The sequence below is a fragment of the Brachypodium distachyon genome, chromosome 1 (genome assembly GCF_000005505.3).
Source record: "Brachypodium distachyon strain Bd21 chromosome 1, Brachypodium_distachyon_v3.0, whole genome shotgun sequence".
NCBI lineage: Eukaryota > Viridiplantae > Streptophyta > Magnoliopsida > Poales > Poaceae > Brachypodium > Brachypodium distachyon.
In genome coordinates, this window is record NC_016131.3 from 45583930 (window position 1) to 45611359 (window position 27430).

General features: G+C 43.8%; 4 protein-coding genes and 1 non-coding gene across 9 annotated transcripts; 1 reads left to right on the forward strand and 4 right to left on the reverse strand.

The window, feature by feature from the left end:
- Positions 1-2239: 2239 nt before the first annotated feature.
- LOC104581623 lies at positions 2240-5061 on the reverse strand. Of its 3 annotated transcripts, none has more exons than XR_729665.3 (3): positions 2977-4703; positions 2724-2817; positions 2240-2645 (listed from the first exon to the last, which is right to left on the reverse strand). XR_729665.3 is itself a non-coding variant. In XM_010229618.3 (3 exons), the coding sequence occupies exons 1-3, from the start codon at positions 4832-4834 to the stop codon at positions 2432-2434; spliced, it is 429 nt and encodes a 142-aa protein (XP_010227920.1). In that variant the 5' UTR covers positions 4835-5061; the 3' UTR covers positions 2240-2431. The 3 variants fall into 3 exon arrangements, 1 of the variants encoding a protein (XP_010227920.1); XR_001405495.2 differs by having other exon boundaries at positions 2895-4703; XM_010229618.3 differs by lacking the exon at positions 2977-4703 and adding an exon at positions 4714-5061.
- A 3721-nt stretch (positions 5062-8782) lies between these two features.
- LOC100845371 (mitogen-activated protein kinase kinase 5) lies at positions 8783-13012 on the reverse strand. Its single transcript, XM_024457624.1, has one exon. The coding sequence runs from the start codon at positions 12734-12736 to the stop codon at positions 11705-11707; it is 1032 nt and encodes a 343-aa protein (XP_024313392.1). The 5' UTR covers positions 12737-13012; the 3' UTR covers positions 8783-11704.
- A 1657-nt stretch (positions 13013-14669) lies between these two features.
- Positions 14670-15645, reverse strand: LOC106865813. The gene is made up of 2 exons (XM_014896634.2): positions 15257-15645; positions 14670-15157 (listed from the first exon to the last, which is right to left on the reverse strand). The coding sequence occupies exons 1-2, from the start codon at positions 15523-15525 to the stop codon at positions 14848-14850; spliced, it is 579 nt and encodes a 192-aa protein (XP_014752120.1). The 5' UTR covers positions 15526-15645; the 3' UTR covers positions 14670-14847.
- A 144-nt stretch (positions 15646-15789) lies between these two features.
- On the reverse strand, positions 15790-22633 carry LOC100845977 (DNA-dependent metalloprotease WSS1). Of its 3 annotated transcripts, XR_002962382.1 has the most exons (7): positions 22256-22633; positions 21948-22143; positions 20013-20543; positions 18004-18218; positions 17401-17514; positions 16319-16424; positions 15790-16208 (listed from the first exon to the last, which is right to left on the reverse strand). XR_002962382.1 is itself a non-coding variant. In XM_003564125.4 (5 exons), the coding sequence occupies exons 1-4, from the start codon at positions 22411-22413 to the stop codon at positions 18030-18032; spliced, it is 1074 nt and encodes a 357-aa protein (XP_003564173.1). In that variant the 5' UTR covers positions 22414-22633; the 3' UTR covers positions 17185-17514; positions 18004-18029. The 3 variants fall into 3 exon arrangements, 1 of the variants encoding a protein (XP_003564173.1); XR_001405225.2 differs by having other exon boundaries at positions 15790-16424; XM_003564125.4 differs by lacking the exons at positions 15790-16208; positions 16319-16424 and having other exon boundaries at positions 17185-17514.
- A 388-nt stretch (positions 22634-23021) lies between these two features.
- On the forward strand, positions 23022-23094 carry TRNAK-UUU. Its single transcript has one exon. It is a non-coding gene; the product is annotated as a tRNA-Lys (tRNA).
- Positions 23095-27430: the final 4336 nt, after the last annotated feature.

Sequence of the window (27430 nt, forward strand, 5' to 3'; positions counted from 1 at the left end):
TGTTGATTGCTGGAGACGTACCTGGATGCAATGAGTGGCCAAGCTCCCATCAATACAATTACGGATCAGGACTTCCCTAACATTGTCCGTCGAAATTGTCGGTGGCACATGATGAAAAAGGCTCAGGAGAAGCTCGATTCATTTTGGGGAGCGGGCCTGGTAGTCTAATGAATTCGGTGAATGTGTCGACATGAGCATGGCACCTGATGAGTTTGAGCGGAAGTGGGCAAGATTGTTTTGCGAAGCACCAGCTGGAGTTTTTGTACTCGCCTCTAGCGCATTTATCCACTTGAAACGTCTTTGTTCGCTTCGCTTCGGTGTGCTAGGGAGTACCTGGGCCCTTTTACCCTACGGTCTGATCATCCCGCAGTCATCAGGCATGAGCATAATGCCTAGAATAAACAGGGTATCTGGTTACAAGAGAGTGTCCACTGTCTTAAGAGGAGGGCTTAAAGAGAATGCTTCTTACGAAGCACAAGTCCCAGACTTTGCTAGGATGTTCCGAAAGATCACTCTGGGTGGAACATCGAGGTAATGCAATTAGCGTGAGTTAAAATGCCCGTCCGTTGTAGCCAAAGTCAAAGCCTATCAAGAAGAGAAAAAAAAACTTCTTTAAAGTGATGAGATCTGTTAAAACCGATGCCATACCACTACTTTTGGCAGAAACAGAGCATTAGGCATAGCATCGATTTGAGACAAAAATTAATCTAGGAAGATCTTCCATGCAGAAGTGTCAATCTCAAAAGTCACGACAAGCGAGCAGGTTCAACTGAAGATCTTTAGTCACAACATGCAGAAATGTTAGTCTCACACATTAGCATCTCCTAAACAGCTAAGATCTATTCAGAGCCTTCGAAGAGATTGTGAAGCACCCCAAGCTTTTGCGAAGGTCGGAAGTTGACATACTACGTATCAAACTATCAAGGGAGAAGAGAGGGCTTCAAGTTCGCATGCCCTTTGAGAAAAGATACGGAGTAGCACAGTTCAATGCCGATGGGTTAGGCCTGAATGATAAACCGACAAAGATGATTCCAATATAGGATATCATCATATGTCTAAATCAGTATAAATGTACTCCGTACTATATCATGGAGGTTTATCCTCAGTGTGATTAAACTAATCGTAAAGGTTTATTAGCCAACATCATCGAGTAACAGAAGAAGTTTTGAACATTTGCCCCACATCTCCTATCGAAGTGCCCCCCCTCTTTACTGACCGCTGCCATAGTAACTGCGTGGAAATTTTGCAAATGAAATTTTAACGACCCTGCAACATCATCATAGATGAGGTGATCAACATCTTCACGCAAGAAATGACAAAAGGCACAGGAAGGGTTGTACGGCATGACACACACTTGGCAAGGTGATCAGAGGTCTGGCACCTACTCCTAATGGCAAGCCAGAAAAAGATTTTGCATCGCAATGGTGGCATGGTGCTTTAGGCTCTCCAAATGGCCACGTCACAATGGCTAGGCCGGAGCTGGACATACTTAAGAATCAAAAACATCTGTGGGAACACTCTGATACAGATTGGTGGCTTAATGTCCAAGATACAGAGAGCATTTAACAAGGCATCAGTGACAGTTCTCTTTTCTCTTGTTGGGCGTGGGACATGGGCGTGCAGTTCCAGGGCCTTTTTTTTAATAAGGAGCTTTCGGCTCCTGATTTCGTTATCGAAATCGGCCCAAGCTCTCTTGTCTCTTTTCTTTAATAACCTTATTGAAATCAGTGCTGTTGATGTTTGCCAAAAAAGGGTGTTCTTGCCATCTCCATTGGTTACACTAGCACCGACCAGAAAAATGGCATACCCATCGCATCTCATCGCTGGCGGGCCGACTGGAAAGCTCTATCCATGGACTCTCAATGTCAGTTCTATGGAACACGACCACCTGACTTTTAGAGCCGTAACTAGGCAATTAACATGGTCTTATGTGGTCAGATAATAGGTGCTTCTCCAAACTTTACCAAAACAACGATTAATATCTGCCTTTACTATGGGTATGGCGATTTGATTTCTACATACAATCTTTAGAGTTACGGAAGGACCCAAATAAGACAGTGCTTTGCCTGTCCAAAATCTTTTGGATCAAAGAATATGAAGAATCAATATATACTCACTCTCCCTTGTCGTGGTGGAGGCCTGATACATATGTGCACCATCAATCTTTTCATTTCAGAGCCAGTTTACCTTGCATTGTTGCACATATTAATTAACCAAGAGAAAACTAAATGAGTTGATATATCAAATCTGAACAACCAGAATAAGTTTGAACCCAATAAAAGATCACAGCCCCTTGTTGTACAACATTGAAACAAACTAGTGGTTACCCCGAGCATTGCCGCGGATATTAAACAATACATCTGCCCATGATTAGTGCAAGAATGTGATAAATACTGTAATACTCAAACAGCTACAGAACAAAAGAATTGTGCTAAAGTAATAATTCCATGAGATGCCTCGGGTTAACTAATAAAGTTATAATGCAATAGAAATCATAATTTCCTGAGAACTTGCCTAAATACTTTCCAACGGTCAGGCCAGCAAAAACACAAACAACAATCTTCCCATCTGATTTGCTGAGGACCGCACTTTCGTCAAATGTTTCACCATCCTCGCCCCAAAGGTTTATTTCCTGTGTTTGTTCACTACAAAGAGAAAATAGTGCCAATGAGTTATGTATTTAGATAAATAGAAGTGAAAATTACATGGGGAAAAAGACTTACTCTTGGTTACGGATATGGATGTTCCTGAGCTTGTACTGAGACGCTGGGCTAGCGTAGTCATATGGACCAACGTAGCTAATGAATCCAATCAAATCTGTTTGAAAAAAGCATGTAGAAATTGGATTGTTGCTTGGAAAAAGATGTATTATCAGGAAGTTTGTTAAGCAATACCTAAAAGGGGTTTGGATTGATTGTCTTTTGACGGAAGCTGATCAAACTAGGAGAAATCAAAGGCAAATTGAGGAATACTTACTCCTCGTGATTGCATTAGATGGACCTTTGAGCTTGTTTTAAACTGAAGCATGTAGCTTTGGTGGTGGTAAATGAACTTCTTGTATGTAGCATGAACAGCGCTAACATCTGTCAACATGTAGACAGAACCTAGAGAGAGCAGTGGACGAAATTGTTTTTCAACTTTTGGGGGTATGGTTATCTGTACCATAGCACCCTGCAATAGATGATGACTTTAATCTGAGTTCAGTTTTTCCTCAAAATAATTTAATTTGCTGAAAGCATTTCATTTTGCAAGTATCCAGCTAAGAGACCATCAATTGATATAATCCCGAAACTTCCAGTTTTCTAAAGAGAAAGCAATGCAAGGCTAACACTTCAAATGGAAAAAAGTTACTTTGAAACAAAGTTACAGAAATGGCACCTCGAACCATAAGGCTAGTATAAAGAAAATGCATCATAGTATATTGGTATATAGTATATACTGCAGTTTCCACACTGATTAATATTTGTTACCTTAGATTTCTTGTTATATTTTCACCTCGTATCAGTCATCACACATGGATTGCCATATGGTCGATATGTATTTCTGATATGTTTCATTCAGATATACATCAACATGAAGACCAGAAGAAATAACAGTGATGGTAATCCAAAAGAGCACATATATTTGTCACTGGAATTTCTATTCGCTGCACTGAAAGGAGTATTTAAACCTAATGCCGAAATGATAATTGCTCCTAGGAGAAAAACATAGTAGATTGAAGAGAGCAGTTAAATCTGCATGCCTAAGCCTTGACAGTCTGAACCACAAGTACCCCAAACCAACAGACTGGTAATAAAGTCATTTTGAGGGGACTATTATTCAGGCTCTAAGCTTGCATGCAAGCTAAAATAAACAATATATTATTTATCCAAGATAATAATAGTTGAAGCTGAATATTATTTCTCTGTAGTTCTCTGATGGGATACAAACTGTAGATTATTTCATATGTGACATGGCACGTGGAAGATAGGCTGACAACAATTGATCTGCAATTCTCTGCACTAAATCCTCTCTTGTGTATTGTAACCAAATAATTTCGATATATTCGGATCACTCTAACCATGTTTGGCTGTTTCCGAATACTAATGCCTCTGTAATTTATTCTCCACTCGGGACCATAGTCGCTTGTTGTTTCCCCTGTTATTACCTCATCTCATTATTATTTTTCAATTCCCAACAGTGTCAATGTTTCAATTCAACTTATGGTTTCATATTGTGGCACTATACACACCAAATTCATAAAATGCAGCCCTGTCCATAGAATTGCACATATCTACAAATTCATGAGCATATTAGCTGTGTTGTTCATTAAGGCCACAGTGATGGCAGAGCATATGGTCAATGGTCTACCAAAATAATAACCACTGCTGTATTTTTGACCATATCAAAATTCACATCATCAGTATCGGTTGTGAGCTTGCAACAGAAAACAGAACATAATGAAAGTAGCATTGTTATCTCCAGGAACCCAATTTCCGTCCAGAACATAGAAAACGGAATATGGAAACTGCTATGGCCTATGCCGAATAAACCTGATGATTGGATCTTCAGATGTCACAGGAGGCAGGGGTGTTATATATTTTCTTTTCCTTTTGATGTTCAGAGATAACTTATCAAAGCAGTACTGAAGTAACCAATCCTTCTAAAGGTGATAGATTTATTTGTCATCTTGGAGTTCTGTGTGATAACCTAGAGAGCATGTGGATTGTGTACCTTCGCAGACGGCGCTCGGCGGCGGCCGGGGCTGAGACCGTGGGCGGCGGGGACGCGGCGGTCGGGGCTGAGCCCAGGGGAGGCAGGGACGGCGCTCGGTGGCGGCCGGGGCTGAGCCCATGGGTGGTGGGGACGCAGCGGTCGGGGCTGATCCCGGGGGCGGCGGGGACGGCCCTTGGCGGCAGCCGGGGCTGAGCCTGTGGGCAGAGGGGACGGAGCTCGCCCGTGGCTGGTGCAGCGCGCAGCGGCGGCGGGGGCACTGCGCGGCAGCGCGAGGCGGCGGCGGTTAGCACATCATGGGAAGGGGACCATGTCGCGCAAGGAGATGTGGACATGGAAAAATTAGAAGATGGTACTAGAAGACAGGTTGATGATCTCGACAGGTTGCATGTGCACTTGCTAAATTAACTGTATTTAGTGGTTTGTAATTTTATGGAGTTTATAGATATGTCACAAAATTCACTGAGATAAATGTTCCCACCAACCACACCATCCATCGCTAACAATTTATATACACCTGACCAAAACGGTCGAGTGAGTTTTCTCAATGCTTCTTCACAAGTCATTTGATTTTTAGTTGGCACTTTAAATTCTCTGCTAGACCAGCTACTATTAGCAAAAACAATGCAATGAAGAGAGGAGAGAAGAGTGTCTTTTCACAGCAAAAGAGAAGAGGCTTGAGGATAGGAGGCATCGGGAAGGGAACGCTTGGGTCAAGGCAACGTTTATGTGCTCGGTATTTGCCTCTTGCATGATAGCATTGTGTACTCACATCGGGCACATTTCCAACTAAAACAGTTTTATTCCTTTGGCTTGGGTGTTCTACGAGTATCTGGCCCGAGGTATCTGGTTACAAGAGAGCGTTCACTGTCCTAAGAGGAGGACTAAGAGAATGGTCCATACATAGCACCGGTCCCATGCAATATTTGCTAGGATGTTCTAGCTAAAGCAATTAGCATGAGTCAGAATGTCAGGCAGGGCTAGCCAAAGTCGAAGTCTGTCAAGAAGAAAAAAAAACTTCTTTGAAGTGACGAGATCTGTTAAAACCGATGCCATGCCACTACTTTTGGCTGAACTAGACAGAGAAATAGAATCCCAGCTTAGTACCGAGCAATGCATGGTTTTTTCTTTTGACAAAACAACTTTCAGCGGGTTATTTATTGTCAAAAAACAGTCGAAAAAAATTCAACTGCGGAAGAAGTGGCCCGGTTTATAAGGGAAACCGGGACAAAACCGAACAGAGGGAAAACACATAAAAAACACAATAGAGCTTGGAGGTAGAGTTTAGAGGGTCTAGAAAGAAACTAGAAAATACAACCTAAGGAACATCATCTGAACCGGAAACGAGAGCACCCAAACCCAAGTTCACTACAGGGTGCATCTCAAAAACAACTTGCACGATCAATCCACCCTTGAAATGCTCCTTGTGCCGACAACTCTCCAACCGAATAAAATTGATCATTGGTGACGACAAAGGCCCACAACCAAAGATACATCTACAACGACTGTCAGGAGTCACAAGCTTATACATTAACCTCCTGAGAAAGCGTCGATAGATCATCACAAGTGAACCCAAGCGCAGCGAGGTTCACTTGTGCCTTTCCGCTGATGCCAGCCAAGACACGAATTGCCTCGATCGCCTTGGGCGTGAGCGGCTTCTTGCACATCTCCAAGTATGCCTTCATCCTCTGCTTTGCCTTCTCCTCAGGGTCATCCTCTTTTTCCTTTCTAATTGGCAATTCTCCAAAAGCCTCTGCAAGTCAAAACTCATCCAATCGAGTAATTTTGCTACGAGATTAGCAATTCAAAGTTTGCATATGACAATATATGCAAATAATTAAATGGGTTAGCTGGCAAACTGACAATTAATCTAAGTAGGTCTTGCGTGCAGAAATGCCAATATCAAAAGTCACAACAACTGAGCAAGTTTCACTAAAGATCGTTCACGACTTGTTAGTCTCAGACATTAGCATCTCCTAAGTGCACACGCAATAGTAGAGTTAGTATTGAATCAAGAATAAAATAACACGTATGGTTGGTTGTGTCTTTAAACTAACTATAAATGATTCGAAGGGCCAGAGGCCGTAAACTTTATTAGATAGAAGAAGAAAGTACAGAGGTGATTGCAGTTACAGAGGAAATTTCAGCCTGGAGAGGAAGATCTCACAACCAGACACAAGTGAAGAAGAGGAGATTTAAGCTAACTATAAATGATTTGTTAGCGTTAAATGCGATGTTGTAGATCTCTCAAAAAAAATGCGATGTTGTACAACGGTAAAAATGTTAACTTTTAGCTGACCCTTGGTCAACTCTTGGCTTAAAAGTATGACTCTTCATGAAGAATCAATTTTGCTTTGTTTCCTATTTTTCTTTCCTTCACGTAAACAAATTTCAAATAACAGTCAGTTAAAAATTGGATTAATTGGATCTATGCCACTCTCTATTCCATCGGTTGGAAATATGCCATTACAAAAACTTGACTTGAAGAAATGCCACTCTAACTTACTTATACATCTATCAATGCCATTATGTCCACTTAACACCGATAATTATTCATAAAATACATGTATTTCAGCGTGTACAACAGTATTTACCATAATACCCCTATTTATAAAGTTCGGCAGTACATTTGACTTTTCCAGGCGCCATAAAGGTTCAAAAAATCAAATTTGGCCCAAAATTCAAACTTCTCAGAAAAATCTATAAAAATTACAAAAAATCAAAAACAGTAATATGAGTCTACTCTTAAGAGGAGCGCGTGGGTGATAAGACGAATAGAACTGTTTGACTTTGGATGAGAAAAAACTGTTCGTATAAAGCTATGTCTATACGTAGTTAGACAATGTACATGCTGGTATTGGACAAAATGGCATGAATAGAGGTATAAAAAAAGTTAGAGTGGCATTTCTCTAAGTCAAGTTTTTGTAGTGGCATATCTTCAACCGGTGGAATAGAGAGAGGTATAAATCCAATTAACCCTTAAAAATTAGCCTTTGCGGAGGCCATGATCCGTTCGGATCCTCGGAGAAGATTGTGATTTTTGAAGCATCACAAGCTTTTGTGGAGGTCCAAAGTTTACATACCAAACTACAAAGGGAGAACAAGTGGCTTCAATCTCAAGCTGGGCTTCAAGTTCGCATGCCTTTTAAGAAAACATACTTCCTCCGATCGGAATTACTTGTCACTAATTTTCCTCTCAACAAAAACATGTCACTAATTTAGTACAAATTTGTACTAAATCGGTGACAAGAAATTCCGGCCTGAGCAAGTAATAGAATTCGATACCCTTTCGGAAAAGATAGCACAATTCAATGATGGGTTAGGCCTGAATGATACGGCCGACAAATATGATATGAATAGGATATCATCATATGTCCAAATCACTCAAGCTGTACTAAATCATGGACGTTTATCCACAGTTTGATTAAACTAATCATGAAAGGTTGTTAGGACATCTTCAATGGTGGTCATTACTAATTCTCTTCTCTTTCTTCTTCAATATGCCTTTTCTTTTTTTCTTTTTTTCTTGATGAACCCACGTGTCATCCTTTTCTTTATCTTGATACCCGTGTAGAGGCGGTTACTTCTTCGTTAAATAACCACTACCTTTTTATTATATTAAGGTTTTATTCACATTGGTCTAGTGTTTCTTGGTACCCATGTAGTAACCATGGTTGAAGATGCCCTTAGCCAGCAACACCGACTCTCAGAAAAAGTTTTGAACACTTGCCCCACATCTCGAATTGAAGTGGTGCCTCTTTCGGTCTTTCCTGACATCTACCATGGTTCATCAATCCTTCTTCCAACTCGTTTTCACCATGTATAGAATAAAAGCAAAACTGAAGTAACCGACCATATACAAATATATATGTCAACTGCCAAAAGCAGGCAAAGATAGGCAAACCAAAACTGGAACGAGACAAGGCAGAAGAGGTTCAGAAGCAACTTTCACTAATGGTCCCTTCTTTACACCAAAATAACGAGAGCAACAACATTGGAGGAAACCACATCATATAACAAAGGGAGCAGGTTCGATTCTTATTTCCAGATTCCACTCTATCCAATCAGCATAGAATCCAATAAAAGATCAATTAAGCTGTTGCCACCACCATTTGTCTGCTCTATCAAACACTAAAAATATGTACTAGCAAAAGGTTTCCTTGGCATGAAATGGCTCTGCCACAAGCTACCTGTACAGATGAAATTTGCAACAGTGGCCCTTAGCACGACAATTATTTAGGAACGGAGGGAGTATATATCGTGTGTGTGTGTGTGAGGAGTCTTGTACGAAATCATTTGAACACATAGATTTTCCTATTACAAGATCATAACTGGAAGTAGAGGAAAAGGAACTTAACTGGAGAAAAAAAGTCCCCCAGCAAAAAAGCAGTAACAATGGATGATGGATCGATGATGGGCGAGAACACCCAGAATTGTTTGGATTTTTTTTCCCTAAGATTGCCCCCCACATAATCGACCTGACGCTGTATTTTGATTGGATTGATCCTGTAACCGGAACTGCAGAACTGGATCGAGATCCATACGAAATGAATGATCGTCATCGTCACAACAGCGGGCCGCTGCGGCTGTGGCCCGGCGATAAACGGGTGCTACTGCTGCAGCAGCTGCGCGGAAGAGAGCTGCTTGTCTGGGTTCTTCTGCAGGCAGCAGCTGATGAATCCCCGGAATTCGGGCTGACGCGGCGGCCAACGGCTCCGGCGGATCGGAGTAGCAGATGGCTACCATGAGCGCCGCCCAGTCCCCCGGCCTGCCGAAATTCTTCCCGAAGGTGAACCTGCCACAAGGTAGAACTCCGAGGATGCTGGTTGAAATCCCCCGTCACAGCCCCAGCATGGAGATCCCTAACATCTCGCAGTTCCTGAAGAAACCCTGGCTTGTCCGCTTCTTGAGTCTTGACGGAAAAGGAAGACGCGCTCCGGTGCGCAACACGCATGCCAAGGCGCAGCGGCCGCGCCGCCCGGAAACGCTTCCATACGGGTCCCAATCCACCGATCCTTCACCCCCGAGCTATCCAACGGGCCTGCATCTCACCTGCCCCGTGAAATTACTTCAGATTTCTTGCGAGGGCAAAAAATACCGAGCACACCCTGGTTGCTTCATCCTAGGTGTTCCCTTCCCGATGTCTTCTATCCTCAACCTAAGCCCTCTCTTCTCTATTGCTGCCAAAAAAACTCCCATCTTCTCTCTTTCTTGCATTTTCTCGCTAATACTAGTTGGTGTAGAAGAGAACTGCAGAAGCTATGACTAAAACCTTGAGCTGTGAAGAAACGTCGAGAAGAGGTATAAATTGTTACTCCCTCCATCACTAATAGCGCCGGCTTTTTTGCAAATAAACCCATGTAAATTTCGGAAATAAACATGCATTCCACGTTATATTAGAACTTTCGCGAAAACCCTCCTGTAAATTTTCGAATTAACGCACAATCCACGTTTAATTGAAGATGTGGACTGCAGGTTTATTTCGAAAATTTACAGGGTTTTTTTTGCAAAAAGGCCGGCACCAACTAATTAGGAACAGATGGAGCAGCACGCATGGTGTGGTTGGTGGAAACATTTATCTCACACCAATAGATACTCCATCTGTCTCGAAATATCTATACATTTGGTTTTGTCTCAAGTCGAAGCTTGTCAACTTTGACAAAGTTCTTAGAAACAAACACAAAATTAGTACCACTAAAACCATTAGCAAATATATTTTTATATCACATTTGTTTGGTTTTACATATGTTGATATATTTTCTACAAATCGGTCAAAGAAGAATTGATTTATGACAACTCCAAATGTACAGATATTAAGAAACAGAGGGCCCGTAATTTCTCTTGATATTGTACAACAAGGGTCTATAATTTCATTATTAGGTCAAAATATATTCTGCCTGTTTATGTTCAATATAGCAACTCAGTTAGTTCTCTCTTGTTTAATTCTTTGTATTATTTGCTCCAACAGATTTCGGACAGGCAAATCACTGTCTTGATTTTGTACGCAGAAATCAAATCGCTATACCCATAGGCCATAGTAAAGGCAGATATTAATCGCTACCTAGCTGATCAGCTGTTCGGCAAAATTTTGAGAAGCACGTATCCTCTGTCCACATAAGACCATGTCGTTAATTGCCTGGGTAGGGCTCTAAAGGTGAGGTGGTTCTGAGGCCATGGAGAGAGCTTCCCATCCCCGCCAGCGACGAGTATTCCATTTTTCAGGCGGATGCTAGTGTAACAATTAGATGGCCAGAATACCCTCTTTGGCGATATGCTTGGGCTGACAGTCTCTCCTTTCAAAGTTTGAAGGGTTAATTTGAAACCTGAAATAACCCACCATATAGAAGTATACATGTCGATTGCCAAAAGCAGGCAAACATAAGGCAAACCTGAACCCAGAAACAGACAAGGCAGAGGAGGTTCAGAGGCAACTTTCACCAATAGTAATACTCCTCTTCTTTACAACCAAATTTCCAGATTCCACTCTATCCAATCAGCATAGAATCCAATAAAACCTATCAATTGAGCTGCTACAACTTGCAAGGAGCAGAACGCTGCCAGCACCACCACAATTTCTCTGCTCTATCAAACAAACACTAAATCTATACTGCTAACAAAAGGTTTCCTTGGCATGTATAATTGCTCTGCTACATGTACAGATGAGATTTGTGAAGGGGGCTGATTTCTTTGCAACATTGGCTAAACAAGATCGTAAATCGAAACTACTAGGCGTACGGTTGACCATAAATTGGAAGTAAGAAGCATCACGAAAAACAGGAGAGGAAAAAGAACTTAACTGGAGCAGAAAAGCAGGGACAACGGATGATGGATCGATGATGGGCGAGAACACCCCAAATGTTTCGATTAGAAATTTTCCCAAGATTCCCCCCACCTCAACTCCAACGATCGACCTGACGCTGTATTTGGATTGGATTGATCCTGGGACCGGGAGTGCAGAACTGGATCGAGATCCATACGAAATGAATGATCGTCACGACGGCGGGGCGGCGAGGGGCAGCGGCTGTGGCCCGGCGACGAACGGGTGCTGCAGCAGCTGCGCGGCAGAGAGCCGCTTGGCTGGGTTCTTCTGCAGGCAGCAGCTGATGAATCCCCGGAATTCGGGCGACGCGGCGGCCGACGGCTCCGGCGGATCGTTGTAGCAGATGGCGACCATGAGCGCGGCCCAGTCCCCCTGCTTCCCGAGATTCTCCCCGAAGGGGAACCTGCCGAGGTAGAACTCGAGGATGCTGAGGCCGAAGCTCCATATGTCGCCGGCGTAGCCGTCGTAGGCGCCGTCGTTGAGGTCGGTGTTGATCCGCTCGGGGCTCATGTAGGCGATGGTGCCGACGGAGGAGTTGCAAGGGTCCATGGTCTGGTTGAGGATCCGCCCCACGCCGAAGTCGGCGATCTTGACCCGGCGCGCGGAGTCGATGAGGAGGTTGGAGGGCTTGATGTCGCGGTGCACGATGTGGCGGCGGTGGAGGTATGCGATCCCGGAGAGCACCTGTCGGGCGACGTCGGCGAGGAAGCCCTCGGCGGCGATGCGGCGGCCGTCGAGGGAGCCGCCGTCCATGTACTCGAGCAGGATCTGGAGCTCCCCGCCGCGCTCGTACATGCCGTGGCAGCGGACGACGGCCGGGTGCTCGGCGGTGCGGAGGATGGCGATCTCCCGCGCGATCTGGCGCCGCACGGCGTCGTCGTGGTTCCCGTAGAGCTGCTTCAGCGCGTAGCAGCGGCCCGTGGGGCGGTGCCGCACCATCCACACCGTGCCGCCCGCGCCGCTCCCCACGCGGCGGACCCGCTCCAGCTCCCCGAGAGGGGGCGGGGGCGGCGCTGCTGCGGCTGCCGCTGCCGCCGGTGGCTGAGCGAGCCCGAGGGAGGACGGGGGAGGAAGGGGAAGGGGCACGGCGAGAGAGGAAGAGACGTCTGGGCGCTGCGGCATCGGGAGGGTGAGATCCGGGCGCCGGCGAGGCCGCCCCGGCGTGCCCGGCTGGGGACTCGGGAGACTCCCGGCAGGACGCATCGCGCGCTCTCCTCGTCGGTGTTGGGGAGCACGGGGGAGAAGAGCTGATTAGCGTAGGGTTTGGTGTGCCGCGGCGGCGGCGGAGGCGGGGCTCGTCTGATTTCTGGTTAACGGAGTTGGGTGGGATTGGAGGAAGACCTGAGCTGAGGGGACAGGGCGTCGGCCGGGCCGGAACGAGGAAGGGCGTCCGCTGCTTCGCTTGGCATTAGAGAGGAAAAAGCCGAAAAGGAGAGAGCTCAAAACGAATTTGCTGCGTGACACGCAGTGATGAGTGGCGCCTTCTTGCTTATAACTGTAGTATATCTCTGCCGTACGATGTTGGGTTGTTGGTGATGGCTATTTTGGACAGGGGAACACGACACGAGCTTATCCGGTAACGAGACGCCACGGCACCATGCCCATGGTCACGATGCGCAAAGTAGCCTTTTGGTTTCAAGAAAAGAGTACTTTGAGCCGTTGGATCGTATGATCTTTATGCGACTTCTGTAGGACTGTAATTTTTGTGATTTCAGCAAAATTCATCCTCACTCCAACCAAAATTACTACTACGATACGAGACAAGTAAGTCCGGACGAAGGGAGTATTTTTTTAGATTACCATTATTCCTGAATTTTTTTAATAGAACTTTTTGGTTTGTAGAATTAAATTTTGTAGAAAAATTTCTTTATAAAAACACCATTTGGCTAAATCTTGCCGCATTTTGCTTTGGCCATTTTCATAGATAAAAGGCCATGCTCCATCGTTGGCAGCGTTCTACTCTTATGGGCATTATTAAAAAAATAGATAAGTGGTAAAGAGAAGCATGCAAAAAGTGGATCTTAGATTTCGTTGAAAAGTCGACCTTACGGAGATGATTTTGCACATCGAGTCGGCTGAGAATTCATCCGCCTCCTGTCTATGGTTGGAGCAATGGCCTCGATCTAGAGCCCGCCTCAAGCTGTTTGTCTATGAGGACATTTCTGTTGGCCTCCATCTTTTTGGTGCAATCTCACAAATGAAGTCGGGAAATGACTTGGCTTGTGGAAGAGTGGCCTCCCTCTTGCGTCTTGTTTTGTCACTTGCTTTGACCAAACCTTTCAGTCTTTGATACTTTGTCCTCTGACTCATTAGCCTTCTTCCATCGAGACTGTCATCAGCCATAGTAGTTTAATTTGAATATGGAGATCAAATTGACGTGTCAAGCGCGTCGATGAGAAACCCTTACCCACAAGATTAGCTTATTGCAAGCTTTCACTTCGAGACCGTATGATTTCTCTATCCTGGTGATATGGAAGAACTCTTCAGATGGCTTGCAAACCGGCCGCTTATTCACAAATGAAAGGCGGATTCAAAGAACCGTTCCGCTTCGTTGCAAAGAGGATGGCCCGCTGCTTCCTTATGCTTCAGTCACCTAGATATTGAAGGCTTGAGACACACTTCAAGTGGATACCGGCAACTGAGTTTTGGTGCCTTGACAGAAAGAACAAGGTGTGATCCTTGGTTGTCCTTGAAGTCATATGTAATATTTGGAAGCGACGCAATGCCAAAGTCTTTAGAAACAAGGATGAGTAAACTTGGGACGTCCAAATTGCCCTTATGATCTTCTCTTTGGTTTAATAGATGTGCTTTTCTCTCTCGCAAGTCACAAGTCTATTCTAGCTGATTGGAGGATTATGATTTTCCACTTAGCAGCATGCGCATGATGACATGTCATACTTGTAAAAAAAAGTACTTCCTTCAATCCAAAATAAGTGTAACTGATTTAGTACAACACTTATGCGGAGGAAGTAATAAATTGTACTCCCTCTGTCTCATATTAAGAGCATCTCCAACAAATGAAGTAAAATAGGGCACTGAAAAATTAGGATAGGGCACCACTTGTGCAGTTTTTCATGTCCTAAAATAGGGAAACCATTCCAGATGATGTAAAATAGGGCACCGAGAAAAATCAAAATGATGTAAATAGGGCACGCATATGGCAACACTTGACACTTTACAAATTCACACACATGTGATGAACGTATGAACCTAGATAGTTGACAAATGATCACATGTCATTCACACAAGCATATGAGTAGCATAATTCAAGATCATAGCTTCACCATCCCAAGCACATATGAAAGGTCAGCGACTCACAAACGTAGTTCACACAAGCAGGAAACATAGTTCAAACATATCACAAAGTCATAGTTCAAACATAGCACAAAACATAGTTCAAATATCATTTTGTGTCTCCCCTTCCTTGCCTTCATTGCCTCCATTGATGGGAACATTGAATGAACCCATTCCATCACCCACGATACCTCCATTGAAACCACTTGTGGAAGCTCCAAATGGAGGGATGGGAGCAACCATGGACGCCATGAATCCACCCATGGTGCCTCCAATGCCTCCCATGCCACCCATGGTACCTCCAATGCCATGAACTCATCATCGTCGAAGCTACAATATCAAAATTGACACTCCTCATCGTCCAAGCTATAGAAATTGACACAACATCGAAACCTAATGAGAAATAGAAAACAGAAAAAAAAAACTTACCTTCCGGACATTCCATCGAACACCTTAGGGGCGGCCGTCAGCGTCACCGGGGTTCGGCCGTCAGCGTCCCTTGCCGGCGACGCGGGTGACGGTGGAGCGGTAGGAGGTGCGGGTGGCGGCATGAATTGCGGCGGCGACTCGTCGACGGTACCTGCGAGCCCATGGCCGCGACCCGTGCCCGCCTTCCTCTTCTTCCCTGACTGTTCGGCTGCCGGCATCGCGCCCCATTTTCCCTTCTTGCTGGGCTGCGGCCGGGGCATCTTGGGCATCGGGCGTGGCTGCCGGTTACTCCTTGGGCCGTGGCGGCGCCCACCGGCCGCGATGCGCACTCGCGGCTGCGGTGTAGGTCGGGGGAAGGGGAATGGAGGTCAAGGCCGGTGCGGCGGCGGCAGCCCTGCCGGCGGCGCAGGAAGAGGAAGGAGAAAGCGCGCGCGCGGGGGGGGGGGGGGGGGGGAGGAAAGGCCACTGCCCTAAATATAGATCACTTGGGTTGAAATTTTGAGGCATGCGCTAAAATTATAAGACACATCATCTGTTGGAGAGGGTATTGTTTTGCTGCCCGTGCCCTAAAAATAGGTTTTTTGGGCACAAGTCCTATTTTACATCATCTGTTGGAGATGCTCTAAGTGATTCAAATTTGTTCATGTTCAAATATCAATGTACTTATATCAAAATACATCTAGATGCATGTAATATTTCGTCACTTGCTACGGGAGTACTTCCCTTTTCTGCTTAACGAAGGTTGGTGTGGCCGGCCGTAGCTCTGCAAAGAAAAGAGAAGTATTTTGCAGCGGATGTGACAAAGCGCGTACTGCTAAGAACCTATCCAGCATAACGTTATAATAAATCAGATTCCGTTTCAAAAATAATAAATCAGATACACCTGGCCATTCATGCACGACAGAAGATGCTCGCTTTCGCAGCACGTGCCCGAATGATCATCAATTGGTGCCTAACCAAGAAAAAGGGTATGGAAAATGCACGAGATGTCAACGTATGAAGCCGGCCGTCCGGAGACGACTACCTCCCCGTGACAACGAAGCAGGCAAGTCTTCCACAAACCTGAATCAGCAGTGAGCTAATTAACCCAGAACGTGTGACGAAGAATATTTGTTGTGTCTTCGGCAAGTATCAATGAACCGAGTCTGTTGGCTTCGCTTTCCAGTTCCTGCCATATAGTGATATAATAATGGAAAAGAAACCTTTAAACTAACCATGATGTGCTCAGCTACTAACATAACAACAATGACCTTCACCAAGCAAAGGAGAGCAATGCGTCACGAGCGACCTTGCAATCAGCAAAACTATACTCGTACCTTTTTTAGTCAAACCGATTCCATGGAAATTTTGGGATCTTTATTACTCCTCCGTCCAACAAAGGATGTCTCAACTTTAACTAAATTTGAATGCATTTATACACTAAGTCATGTCTAGATACATCCAAATTTTGACAAACTTGAGATATCCTTTGTTGGACGGAGGGAGTAGGAATTTTTGCAACGTTCAACCCTCATGTGTATTCCATGATTTATTTATTTTTATAAGATTTTGTACAGGTGAAACCACAGAAATTATTCATGATATTCTGAAGAATATTTCTATCATTTATTGCCTTCAACCTCGTGGATTCTTTATTTCTACCAAAACTATGGCAAGCAACTAATCTTAAAAGAACATTCTCGAGCTTTGCTCATGCGATGCAATCATACTTGCAAAAATATATATTTTAGATTTCATCGTACCATGATATCTAATTTATACTCTTTTTTCTATTCTTATGTGCTGGGAATCATGCAAATCAAAGAGGACCGAATCAGAGGGCACTCAAATTCAACATACTACATTCACTCCGTTCCGAATTAACTGACATGAATTTGTATAAGAATCTATACAAATCCACGTCAGTTAATTCGAAACGGAGAGAGTAGTTGCTTTGCAAATGAGTTATAATTGTCAGCTGGGCCACCCAAAGGATACAAAACTTGATTCCGGATTCACAAAATGAGTTATATATAGACACACACACACACCACGTTTAGGTGCAACCGTACAAGCTCTGGAAACTACCTGGGCGGTGCATAACCATGATTCAGTGCTTCCAAGAAGGAATTGGGAACTAAGTTAATAGGCACACAGAATATTACCAGATGTTCTTTTCTGCAACCTGGTAAACTTGATATGCAGTGGTAACAGAGGCAACTGCTGCTGGTAAGGGAATCTATGGACATTGCAGCAGGTGCTTGCCCAAACCTGTAATCCTGCCAAAACCACATGAAATCGCTGTTAGAATAAAATAGAGCATCACTATTGACACTTGTCTTTCAGACGAAATCATGATGTTATGCAACACCGTAAGCCTTAAACTCATTAAAAGCCCACACATGCCTAGTAATTTGCACAAACCCTTTGTATCACCTTGCAGTTTACAACTGTACCACTTTTGGTGTTAACCCTTTAAAACAAAATAAGGACAAAAACCCAATGGTCCAAATTGTATCACCATACGTTCAGGCTTCAGGGTGACCATTGGGTGTAGAGTGTCCTACAAAAGTTACCAGCAAAATAAACCACTACTCTGCTGGGCGTAGCCGCATAGCACACTACATACCGATGCATTAAGCAAGTGATTGAAGTGCTATGTTTTCTGCCATCTCTAGAAAAGACTTTTATGTGAGTGTTTAGACACGAGTAACATGGCTAACAATAGACAAAATAATTGTAGAACACCTGACTCAGTATATACTTACCGTGTTATTGTAGCTTTCGCTGAATGTCAATCATAGCTTGAACCATATGTGGCTACAGGTGGTCCATATGAGTATCTCCACTGATCGCATGCCGAACATTTCTCAAGCTTAGTGTTGTTCTCTAAGGTACAGAATTTACATGACCAAGTTGTGTACTTGGCTTTTGCAAGTTTAAGTTTCGCTGTCCCACAAACTTCACATATTGGTGCCAGAGGCTACAAAAGTTCAGATTAAATGTATCAAAGAAAGGGAAACATCAGTAATTAGTAGGGTTGTCCATTCAATTAATTTGGTAAATACAGTTTTAATACTTGGGTAAATACAGTAGGAGAAAACAATACGGTTCAGTTTTGGTAAATACCAAACTACTTTGGCACGGTAAGTACAATATTAACCAAAGTTGATGCAAAATTAAAACTACTTGTCGACTGCCTGTCACACCTGGAAAATTGAGTCATTGCAACATTATCTAACTATGAAGTACAAAGTGTTTGGGTGGAAAAAAATATCTAGTACAACATGTCTAGCAATCCATCAGGCAGCCACATCAAAGAGGAGCCAAGCAAAACACAACATATCATCATGGTCCATGCATATGATCTTAGTAATAGACTTACCCTGCATGTTTAGTGTGTATGCAGATTAAATAGGATAGATGGAAAACACAACAAAGTTCTCATGAGCTATTCCCACTATTAGAAGCATGGCAAGCACCAGGCCCAGCCGCGCAAGAGGCAAGGGCCCAGGACTAGCTCGAGGCTGCTGGTTGGGCTGGGCCTGTTCGGTTAGTTCAGTAAAAGAAATGAATATTCCTGTTTTATACGGATGCAGCCAAACTTCCTACGATTACCAATATGTAAGCCGTACGAGTACCATATACCGTAGTATTTGGTTTTGGTAACCATATGCCCAACCCTAGTAGTTAGAATACATAGTATACAAGCCATTGCTATTTAAAAAATACAGTGAAACAAACATCTCTGAAAAGGAAACATTGATGATAGTGTGCACAGACAAGAAAATGAGTTATAACTTATCATAATGAAGGTGTTAATTAGCCTAAGAATACCAATATATCCAGGAAAATTCAAAAAGAAGTTATATCACTTTGCATTGACATTTGACAATACATAAATTGTTTATACTCCCTCTGATCCTAAATTATTGACTCAAATTTGACCAATATGAATGTATCTATTCTTAAAAAGTGTCTGGATACATGTAATATTTCGACAACAATTTAGGATCGGAGGGAGTAATAGTTAAGGGAGTTTAATTTACACTGTTGATACAGTCTACTCCCTCCGATCCATAATTCTGAGACACTTATTATGGATCGGAGGGAGGAGGGAGTAATTAATACTCCCTCCATTCCATAATTCTTGTCTCAAATTTGCCCAAAAATGGATGCATCTATTCCTAAAAAGCGTCTAGATACATGCAATATTTCGACAAGAATTATGGAACGAAGGGAGTACTAGTTAAACCTTGCCAATGACAAGTACTAACTAGCCTAGTACTAACTACATTGCATGTTGCAAATGTGGATTCAGAATATTGGAAGGAGATTATTTGTCCAAATGTAATTTATCAAATGTGAAGAAACAAATATAGCAATAACAAAATCATCAGTAATCCAGTTTGTCTATAGGTGTACCATATGCAGCTTCCAAGTTTAAAACAAATTCTCAAGAGCTGGATGTCCACCTAAAGTTTGGATTAGTGTACAGCAAAAGCACCACATAGATATGTGCTCACTATTAGAGTCGGAATCTTTTACACACTCGCTGTGTTCGGTGGCCTACAAAGATTATGCTAGAATATCATAATGAAATTCATCCAGTGAGAACCACCACTTAGAATATAAAAGAGAATTTGTATTATGAAACCTCTGCTTAGCAAACAAGTTAGCCACCATTCTTTTAGTTTTGTATGTGAAATGGTATGAATGTGTTTCAAACTAACTTCAGGGCACAGTGTCAGAAAACAAAATGAGCCAGTCAATTTACCTGATTTAGAAGAGTGCAAGAACTACACTCCCAGAGAGAACTCATGCTTGCATCAGTCGTCCTACACGAAGAGGAATCACCTTGTGCTCCAACTTGAAATCCAGATGAAGTGCTGGACTCTCCAGAACCGCTCGAAGAAACACCTTTTGCGTTTTTTCCATCCTCTGTGTCTTTTCTGTCCCTTGTTGGCCAGTTAGGTGGTTTCTCAAGAATAACAACATCTTCTGAATCATCAATGCCAGATTGATCATGTGATCCACACCACAAGTCATCTTGCATTCTCCTCTCAGCAGCCATAGCAGCAGCTTGTATTGGACTAAGTGCACTCATAATATCATTATTTCCACCCAACTTTCTTGGGCCGGATGGCAATAGAGCCCCATTCCTTGCCCTTTTCTGTGCTGCAGTTAATGTAGCTTGCCGGAGAGATGGTGGTGGTGGATGTATTGAAAATCCACCTAATCTCCTGCCTGTACCGTCAAACCCTTGTCCTGGTCCAGTGATACCCTTTGAAACAAGTTCTTCACATTCCTGAATCATTATTCACAAGCAGCATAAGCTTGTCATGGTAATGAAAAAACTAGGTAAATTTCAACTGTGCAGGCAAAACAGAAACTGCCTTTCACACCTCAGAAATTACTGAAAATTACAATAACTCAAATTCAACATTTTATATATAATTGTATAGAATAGTCATATTATTTGTATTACCAAAAATTCCGAGCAACAATTCTGTTGTAGCATCCCGCGTTCGATTGTGACAGATCCTCTGAATAACCAACACTTGTTTCTAAAATCTAAATAGTACTCCATTGATTTATTCTTCGTTTTGAACAATTGCTATGGTGAGGTTACCATACAGACAAAATATGATAATTCAAACAAATAAACAAAGGGGCTACTAACTTACATACTTCTGTTATGACTGATTCAATTCAGAACACAGACAGTATATGTACACCCACCGTTCCATAATTCTTGTCTCAAATTTGCCCAAAAATGGATGTATCTATTCCTAAAAAGTGTCTAGATACATGTAATATTTCGACAAGAATTATGGAACGGAGGGAGTACTAAATAACTCAAACTCCAAGCAACAATTCTGTTGTAGCATCCCACGTTCGATTGTGACAGATCCTCTGAATAACCAACACTTGTTTCTAAAATCTAAACAGTATTGATTTATTCTTTGTTCTGAACAATTGCTATGGTGAGGTAGGTTACCATACAGACAAAAATATGATGATTCAAACAAATAAAGAAAGGGGCTACTAACTTACATACTTCTGTTATGACTAATTCAATTCAGAACGCAGACAGTATATGTACTCCCTCCGTTTCTTTATATAAGGCGTGTATCCGTTGGCATGAATATTAGCGCAGGTACTTGATTCCCTCCACGGGCGAGCCAGCCAACCGCAACTACCTGCGTGCAGGTCAATTCCCACGAAACATACTGCCTCCTGCACTCCTAAATGCGTGCAACCACCCAAAGCAAACTACCGATTTTTCCTCCACGTCTGCACCGTTTCCCGTTGGGCTGCCGACTTTCTCCTCGCCAATGCTGCACGCCTTATATTTCGGAATTTGGCACAAAATTTACACGCCTTATATAAAAAAACGGAGGGAGTACTAAATATGGTCAGTTCCATTCCATGCCATATGTATTATTGGTTAATGAGCACAGGAGGAAACCATCCAAAGAAAAATATCAATCCTGGGTTAAGTGCTTTTAAGCTTAAAATCGGTTGAACTAAGATTTCATGAAACGTACTAACTTGCAGGTGATTATGGACAATTTACATTTTTATAGCCTCCTGCAGACAAGCTACAGAGTCCAAGCGAATGCATATATACAAGTAGCATGGAACCGCTATTAAGTGGAATCATAAAATTTCCAAGGCAATACGAGAGCAGAAACATCAAAATAGGAACCTTGCGGAGTTCGTCCCAGAGCTTATAAAACTGCGCATCGTGGGGCCCGCGGGCGATGTGGGCGAGCTCGTGGAGCATGGTGTCGAGCACCTCCTCGTAGGGGATGAAGTCGTAGTCCCGGCCGGCGCGCCGCAGCCGCAGCTTCACCTCGACGCCACCGTTGACGTTGAGCCCCAGCAGCCTGGGGTTCTTAGGCCTGGTATGCCACAACAAAAATCACACACCCCGCAAACGAGACTGAACGAGAGATAGGCCGAAGGGAAATGAGGAGAAGGCTTAGGGTTAGGGTTGCTGGCGAGGGCGCATACGAGAACTCGGAGAGGACCTTGACGCGCCACTTGCGGCGGCGCATGATGGGCTGGACCTGCTTGGCGATGCGGTCGAGTAGCGCGCGGGCGGAGGGCTCGTCGGGCTTTCTCTTGAGCGCGCGGATCTCCCACACCTTGTGCAGGTCGCCCACCTCCATCGCCGCCGCCGCCGCCGCGGATTCACGCCGATCCGACGCCGCGCGATTTGAAATTGATTTGGGGAAGAGAGGCGGGCGGGAGACCACGGGGGGACGAGTTTATGGGAGGCGGGCGCGTCTGGAGGATTCCATCCGACGGCGGCTCTAGAGAATTTGGGGGGCGAGTTTCGAACGTGGGGAAGCAAAACTAACTTCGTTTTTGTTTGTGAACGGGGGGAGAACTAGAAGTCTAGAAGGCAGGCTCTTGGTCTTGGGTGTGCGAATTCGAGATTGGGCCGGGTTCAAACTTTATGGACAGGGAATATTGAAACTCCAATTTTTCTCAAAATATATATGCTGAAGTTTTGTTTTCAAAAATTTGGGGTGCACATTTACCGAACCAAGGCACCAACAGTGGGATATGGCCCGTGGGTTGTCTATACCTAGGATATCCCAAAGAAAATAAAAAGACATCGCGGAGAAGAGAGAATAAATGGTTTGAACACAGATGATGAGTTTACGTCGAAAAAGATAAAAGTATGAGTTTATGTTGTTAGGCAAAGTTACATAAAATGTGAGGATATATTTATACAAGAAATAAATAAAAGACGGAACCTATTCACTAGCGAGCCGTCCTAGCTCAGTTGGTAGAGCGCACGGCTTTTAACCGTGTGGTCGTGGGTTCGAATCCCACGGACGGCGTCAACAAGAGTTTTATTCTTGTTTTTGCGTTTTCCGTATTGTCAGTCCTGCTCGAAGATGGGCACTGAAGGTTTGGATATTGTCCGATGTCCTAGTCCAGTGCAAAACAGCATAGGCAATGGGTCTATGACTGATCAACCCCACCATGAAGCCAGGAATGATGTTCCCCAGGGTGTCCATGGGAGCAGCGGAAGTGTTGCTGACGATGAGCCCAATGGCTCTTTGCCCGCGCACTCCATCCAAATCGAGATGAGCAGTACTGGCTGAGATGCTGACGCGCTGTTATTAACAGCCTCTTCTGCGGATATTTTGTTGAAAAATTAAGCAATTTCAAAAATAACAAATTAATGATTAATTTCATAATATAGACATGATGACAGTACCAACTAGCACATGCATCTCGAATATACTAGAGGTATTCAACAACACAATCAACAATAGTATAATCTCGCAGATCATAGCTAAACAGTAAATCAAATCACGGTGTACGAACTGTTGTAGTGGAGAGGAAGCCGTTGCAGTTGCGTTCGCCTGACGAAGTTGCTGATGAAGACGGCGGCGTGTCGTGCACCCGCCGGTTCGAGGAGGTAGACGACTCGTGGTTGCATGGAAGCGCGCAATCGCGTGGAACGCTTCTCAAAAATCTTATTCGCTCTCTCCCGTACAGGATTGCAAAGGCGAAAGGTTCTGGAGACCTGCTCTTCTGATCGCTGGTGCACGCCGGCGTTCGGGATGGAGTAGACTACGACGACGGCGCAAAAGCGAGAGACAGGCGAAACCCTAGCACGGTTGTGTTGCGTACCGATCGGAGGGACGGGGCGGCTGTATATATAGTCACGTAGGTATAGGTCGGTTCGGTTTAGAAAACCTGAACCGACTCCACAAAATCTGAACACGTCCGTAACAAATTCCAAAAATATCTCGCGCGCGTGACAAAAAGATAGGAAGTCCGGCCCCGCACCGACCCGATCCGGCTTGAATTCGATCCACGAAACGCGACGTGCGCGTCGTGACGAGGCAAGCGGAGGAGGAGGAGGAGCTCGTGTAGGGATTTCCCTTTCTCACTTGCTTACTAGGTGAGAAGCAAGATCTCTTATATGTTGGTCTCACTCACTCTAAACTACTCCCTCTAATCCTAAATTTTTGACTAAAATTTGCTCAAATATGGATGTATCTATTTTTTAAAAATATCTAGATACATGTAATATTTCGACAACAATTTAGGATCGGAGTGAGTATCACTTAATTTAGATTCCAAATGTAATCTCTGTCTGAAGATCTTCCCTTGGGGCCAATGGTATTGACCATTCATCAATAAGAACCTGGGAGATAATGTAAGGTGGGCGCACAGCGGGGAGGGTCCTTTTTTGTAGATGACTCGTCAGGCTGCTCCCTGAATTATTCGGTCATGCAATACTTTTTTGTCGGCGAGATGGGCGGACCCAAGACGGTTCATGAGGAGCTTTCTTGTGGGATGGAATGATGTAAAAAAAAAAGACCTCCAAAGACAAAAACAAAGATGATGTCAGTCTAGAAAAAAATATTTCCTCGGTCCCCTTAGATGGGCTAAACATTGAGTAAGATGGTATTTAAGTAACATCATTTACCAAGGTGGATTGGTGTTCACTAAATACCATATGATTCAGTAATGTGGGACTATTCACATTCCCACACCCCGCATCTCACTTTGGGCCTTTGAAATTTTTAGAATTTATTAAAACTTGGGTTTGGGCTGATCAGGCCCACCAAATTCTAACATATTTGCCAATCTGCAGATTTATATGACTGATAATTTAGCTCGGAATAGCAATTTTGGTGACTGTTGTGCAGATTTATTGTCTGATTTTGTTGACATCTGGTCTTGTTTCTCGGACATAATAGACGACCTAATTGTTAGAAACTTAGAATTTTATTAGCTGCCTGATTGTTAGAATCTTATAAGCTGCCTGATTGTTAGAATTGTTGAACACATTTGTATGATTTATACTACATTAGTTTCTTGAATCCTGTAGAATCTTATTTTACCTTGGAGTAGTAACCACATACTGTAATCTCATAATCGAAGTTTCTTCAATCCCTTAAGAGTTACTTCCTCCGATCTATAATAAGTGTAACCCATAGTTCTACAGCCGAGCCGGCTGTATTACAATGGGTTGCTGGTGCCCGAATCCGCTTCCCATTCTCTTCTACCTTGCTTTGTAAGAGACAATTGTTGTTTCCGTTTCATTTGGAATGGAAAATGGGGTAGCCCGATTCGGAAAAATCTATAATAAGTGCCGCTGATTTAGTACACCGGACAATTATTATGGATTGAAGGTGTGTAGTTTTACATGTACATGAACCTCGCAGAGCTTGATGAGTACTGTATGTTTGCGGTATAACATTAGAGCATTTTGCACATTGCAAGAAGCTTCTACCAAAGCCGAAAGGTCTAAAGTTCGACACAGCATCCTTTTAGGATCAACTTAGGTCGACGATTCCAGCAGGGCCAACATAATATTATGCACCACAATATAATCTCTCAATTACGCACCACGATATAGTCTCACTCTATGATTTAGTAGCGATACATGTCTTGGGATCTCAATCCAGAATCAGAGTAAGGTGAGGAGAGATACAAGTTGAGGAGAAGAACACTCTAGGGATGAGAAGATGCCGGTTGTCTGCCTGTTCTTCGATGCCTTTCCTCCTGCGCAAGAAGCTCCTTCATATACGCTACTTGGTCCACTCAGGCCCCGCGTACCTCCTGGACGGGATCCTCTCCCTCCTGGGCTTGGGCCTAGGTGGGCTGGGCCCAACTCCGGTTTCGGGTAGGCTGTTGTCAATCGGAACTGAAGATGTTCCTTGGGTAGATTCAGTTCCATCAGTAACTTCGGTGTCTTCTTCCTCTGGCAACACTTCTGTAGCATCATGGTACATCTCCACAGCATCAGGGTTCGTAACATCCCCCCCTTCTTTACCAACGGCTTGACCCCAAGCCGGAGCACGTGGGAACCGGGTGCGAAGAGCAACTGCATCTTCCCAGGTTGCTAGGGTTGGAGGGAGGTGCGCCCATTTGATTAAAACCTGAGAAACAACAGAAGCACCTCGCAGCTGTTGACGATGGTCCAATACTTGCTCAGGAATAGCAGGCAAGTTGGTCTGATCAGGCAATTCGGGCAGAACTGATTCACCTCGGTGAAGCGCCTTCTTAATCTAAGAAACATGTGCAACATAATGGATTTTGGCTGTTGAAGGAAGCTGCAATTTGTATGCGTGAGACCCAATATGTTGCAGCACCTGATAAGGACCATAAAAGCGAAATGAGAGTTTCTGATTAGCCCTTGTAGCTACAGATCTCTGAACATATGGTTGTAACTTCAGATAAACCCAGTCCCCAACAGCAAACTGACGTTTAGTTCCATTCTTGTCAGCTTGGTTCTTCATACGAAGTTGAACCCGAGTGAAGAGCTGATGCAACATGTCGCGCATCTGCTCTCGATCTCTCAACCATTCCACTGCATCAGGTACAGCACAAGATTCCAGTCTATCAATCCCCAGGTGTCGTGGCTCCTGGCCATACACCACCTCGAATGGAGACTTGCCAAGAGAAGAGTGCTTACTAGTGTTATACCAGAATTCAGCTAGGGGCAACCACTGATTCCACTTGCTGGGGCACCCATGAACAAAGAAACGTAGGAAGCCTTCCAAACACTGATTGACCCTCTCTGTTTGTCCATTAGTTTCAGGGTGATAAGGGGTACTGAAGTTGAGAGTAGTATCTATCTGCCGAAACAACTCTTTCCAAAAGGAACTTGTGAAGATCTTATCTCTATCAGAGACAATGGACACTGGCATTCCATGGAGCTTGTACACATTATTCATATAAGCCAAGGTCACTGAAGCTGCAGAAAAGGGGTGTCTGAGTGGTATAAAATGAGCATATTTGGAGAATCGATCCACCACTACCATAATGCAATCGTAGCCAGCTGAAGTAGGAATGCCTTCAATAAAGTCCATAGACACATCCTTCCAGACTTGATCAGGAATAGGCAGAGGAGCTAAGAGACCTGGGTATTTCACCCGTTCAGGTTTTGCCTGTTGATAGACTGCACAGGTAGCAACAAAAGTGTGAATATCTTTCTTCATTCTTGCCCAAGCAAAGAGTTTCTTGATACGATGATAAGTGACAGCAAAACCAGAGTGACCACCAGGTGCACTAGCATGTAATGCTGTGAGAGTCTTGTCCTTTAACTAAGACTGTTCAGGCAGCCAGATTCGGCCTTTGTAACGAATAATGCCTTTAAGCAGTTCAAAAGAAGCAGATTGTGGAGTAATGGTCAATTCTGCTAGAAGA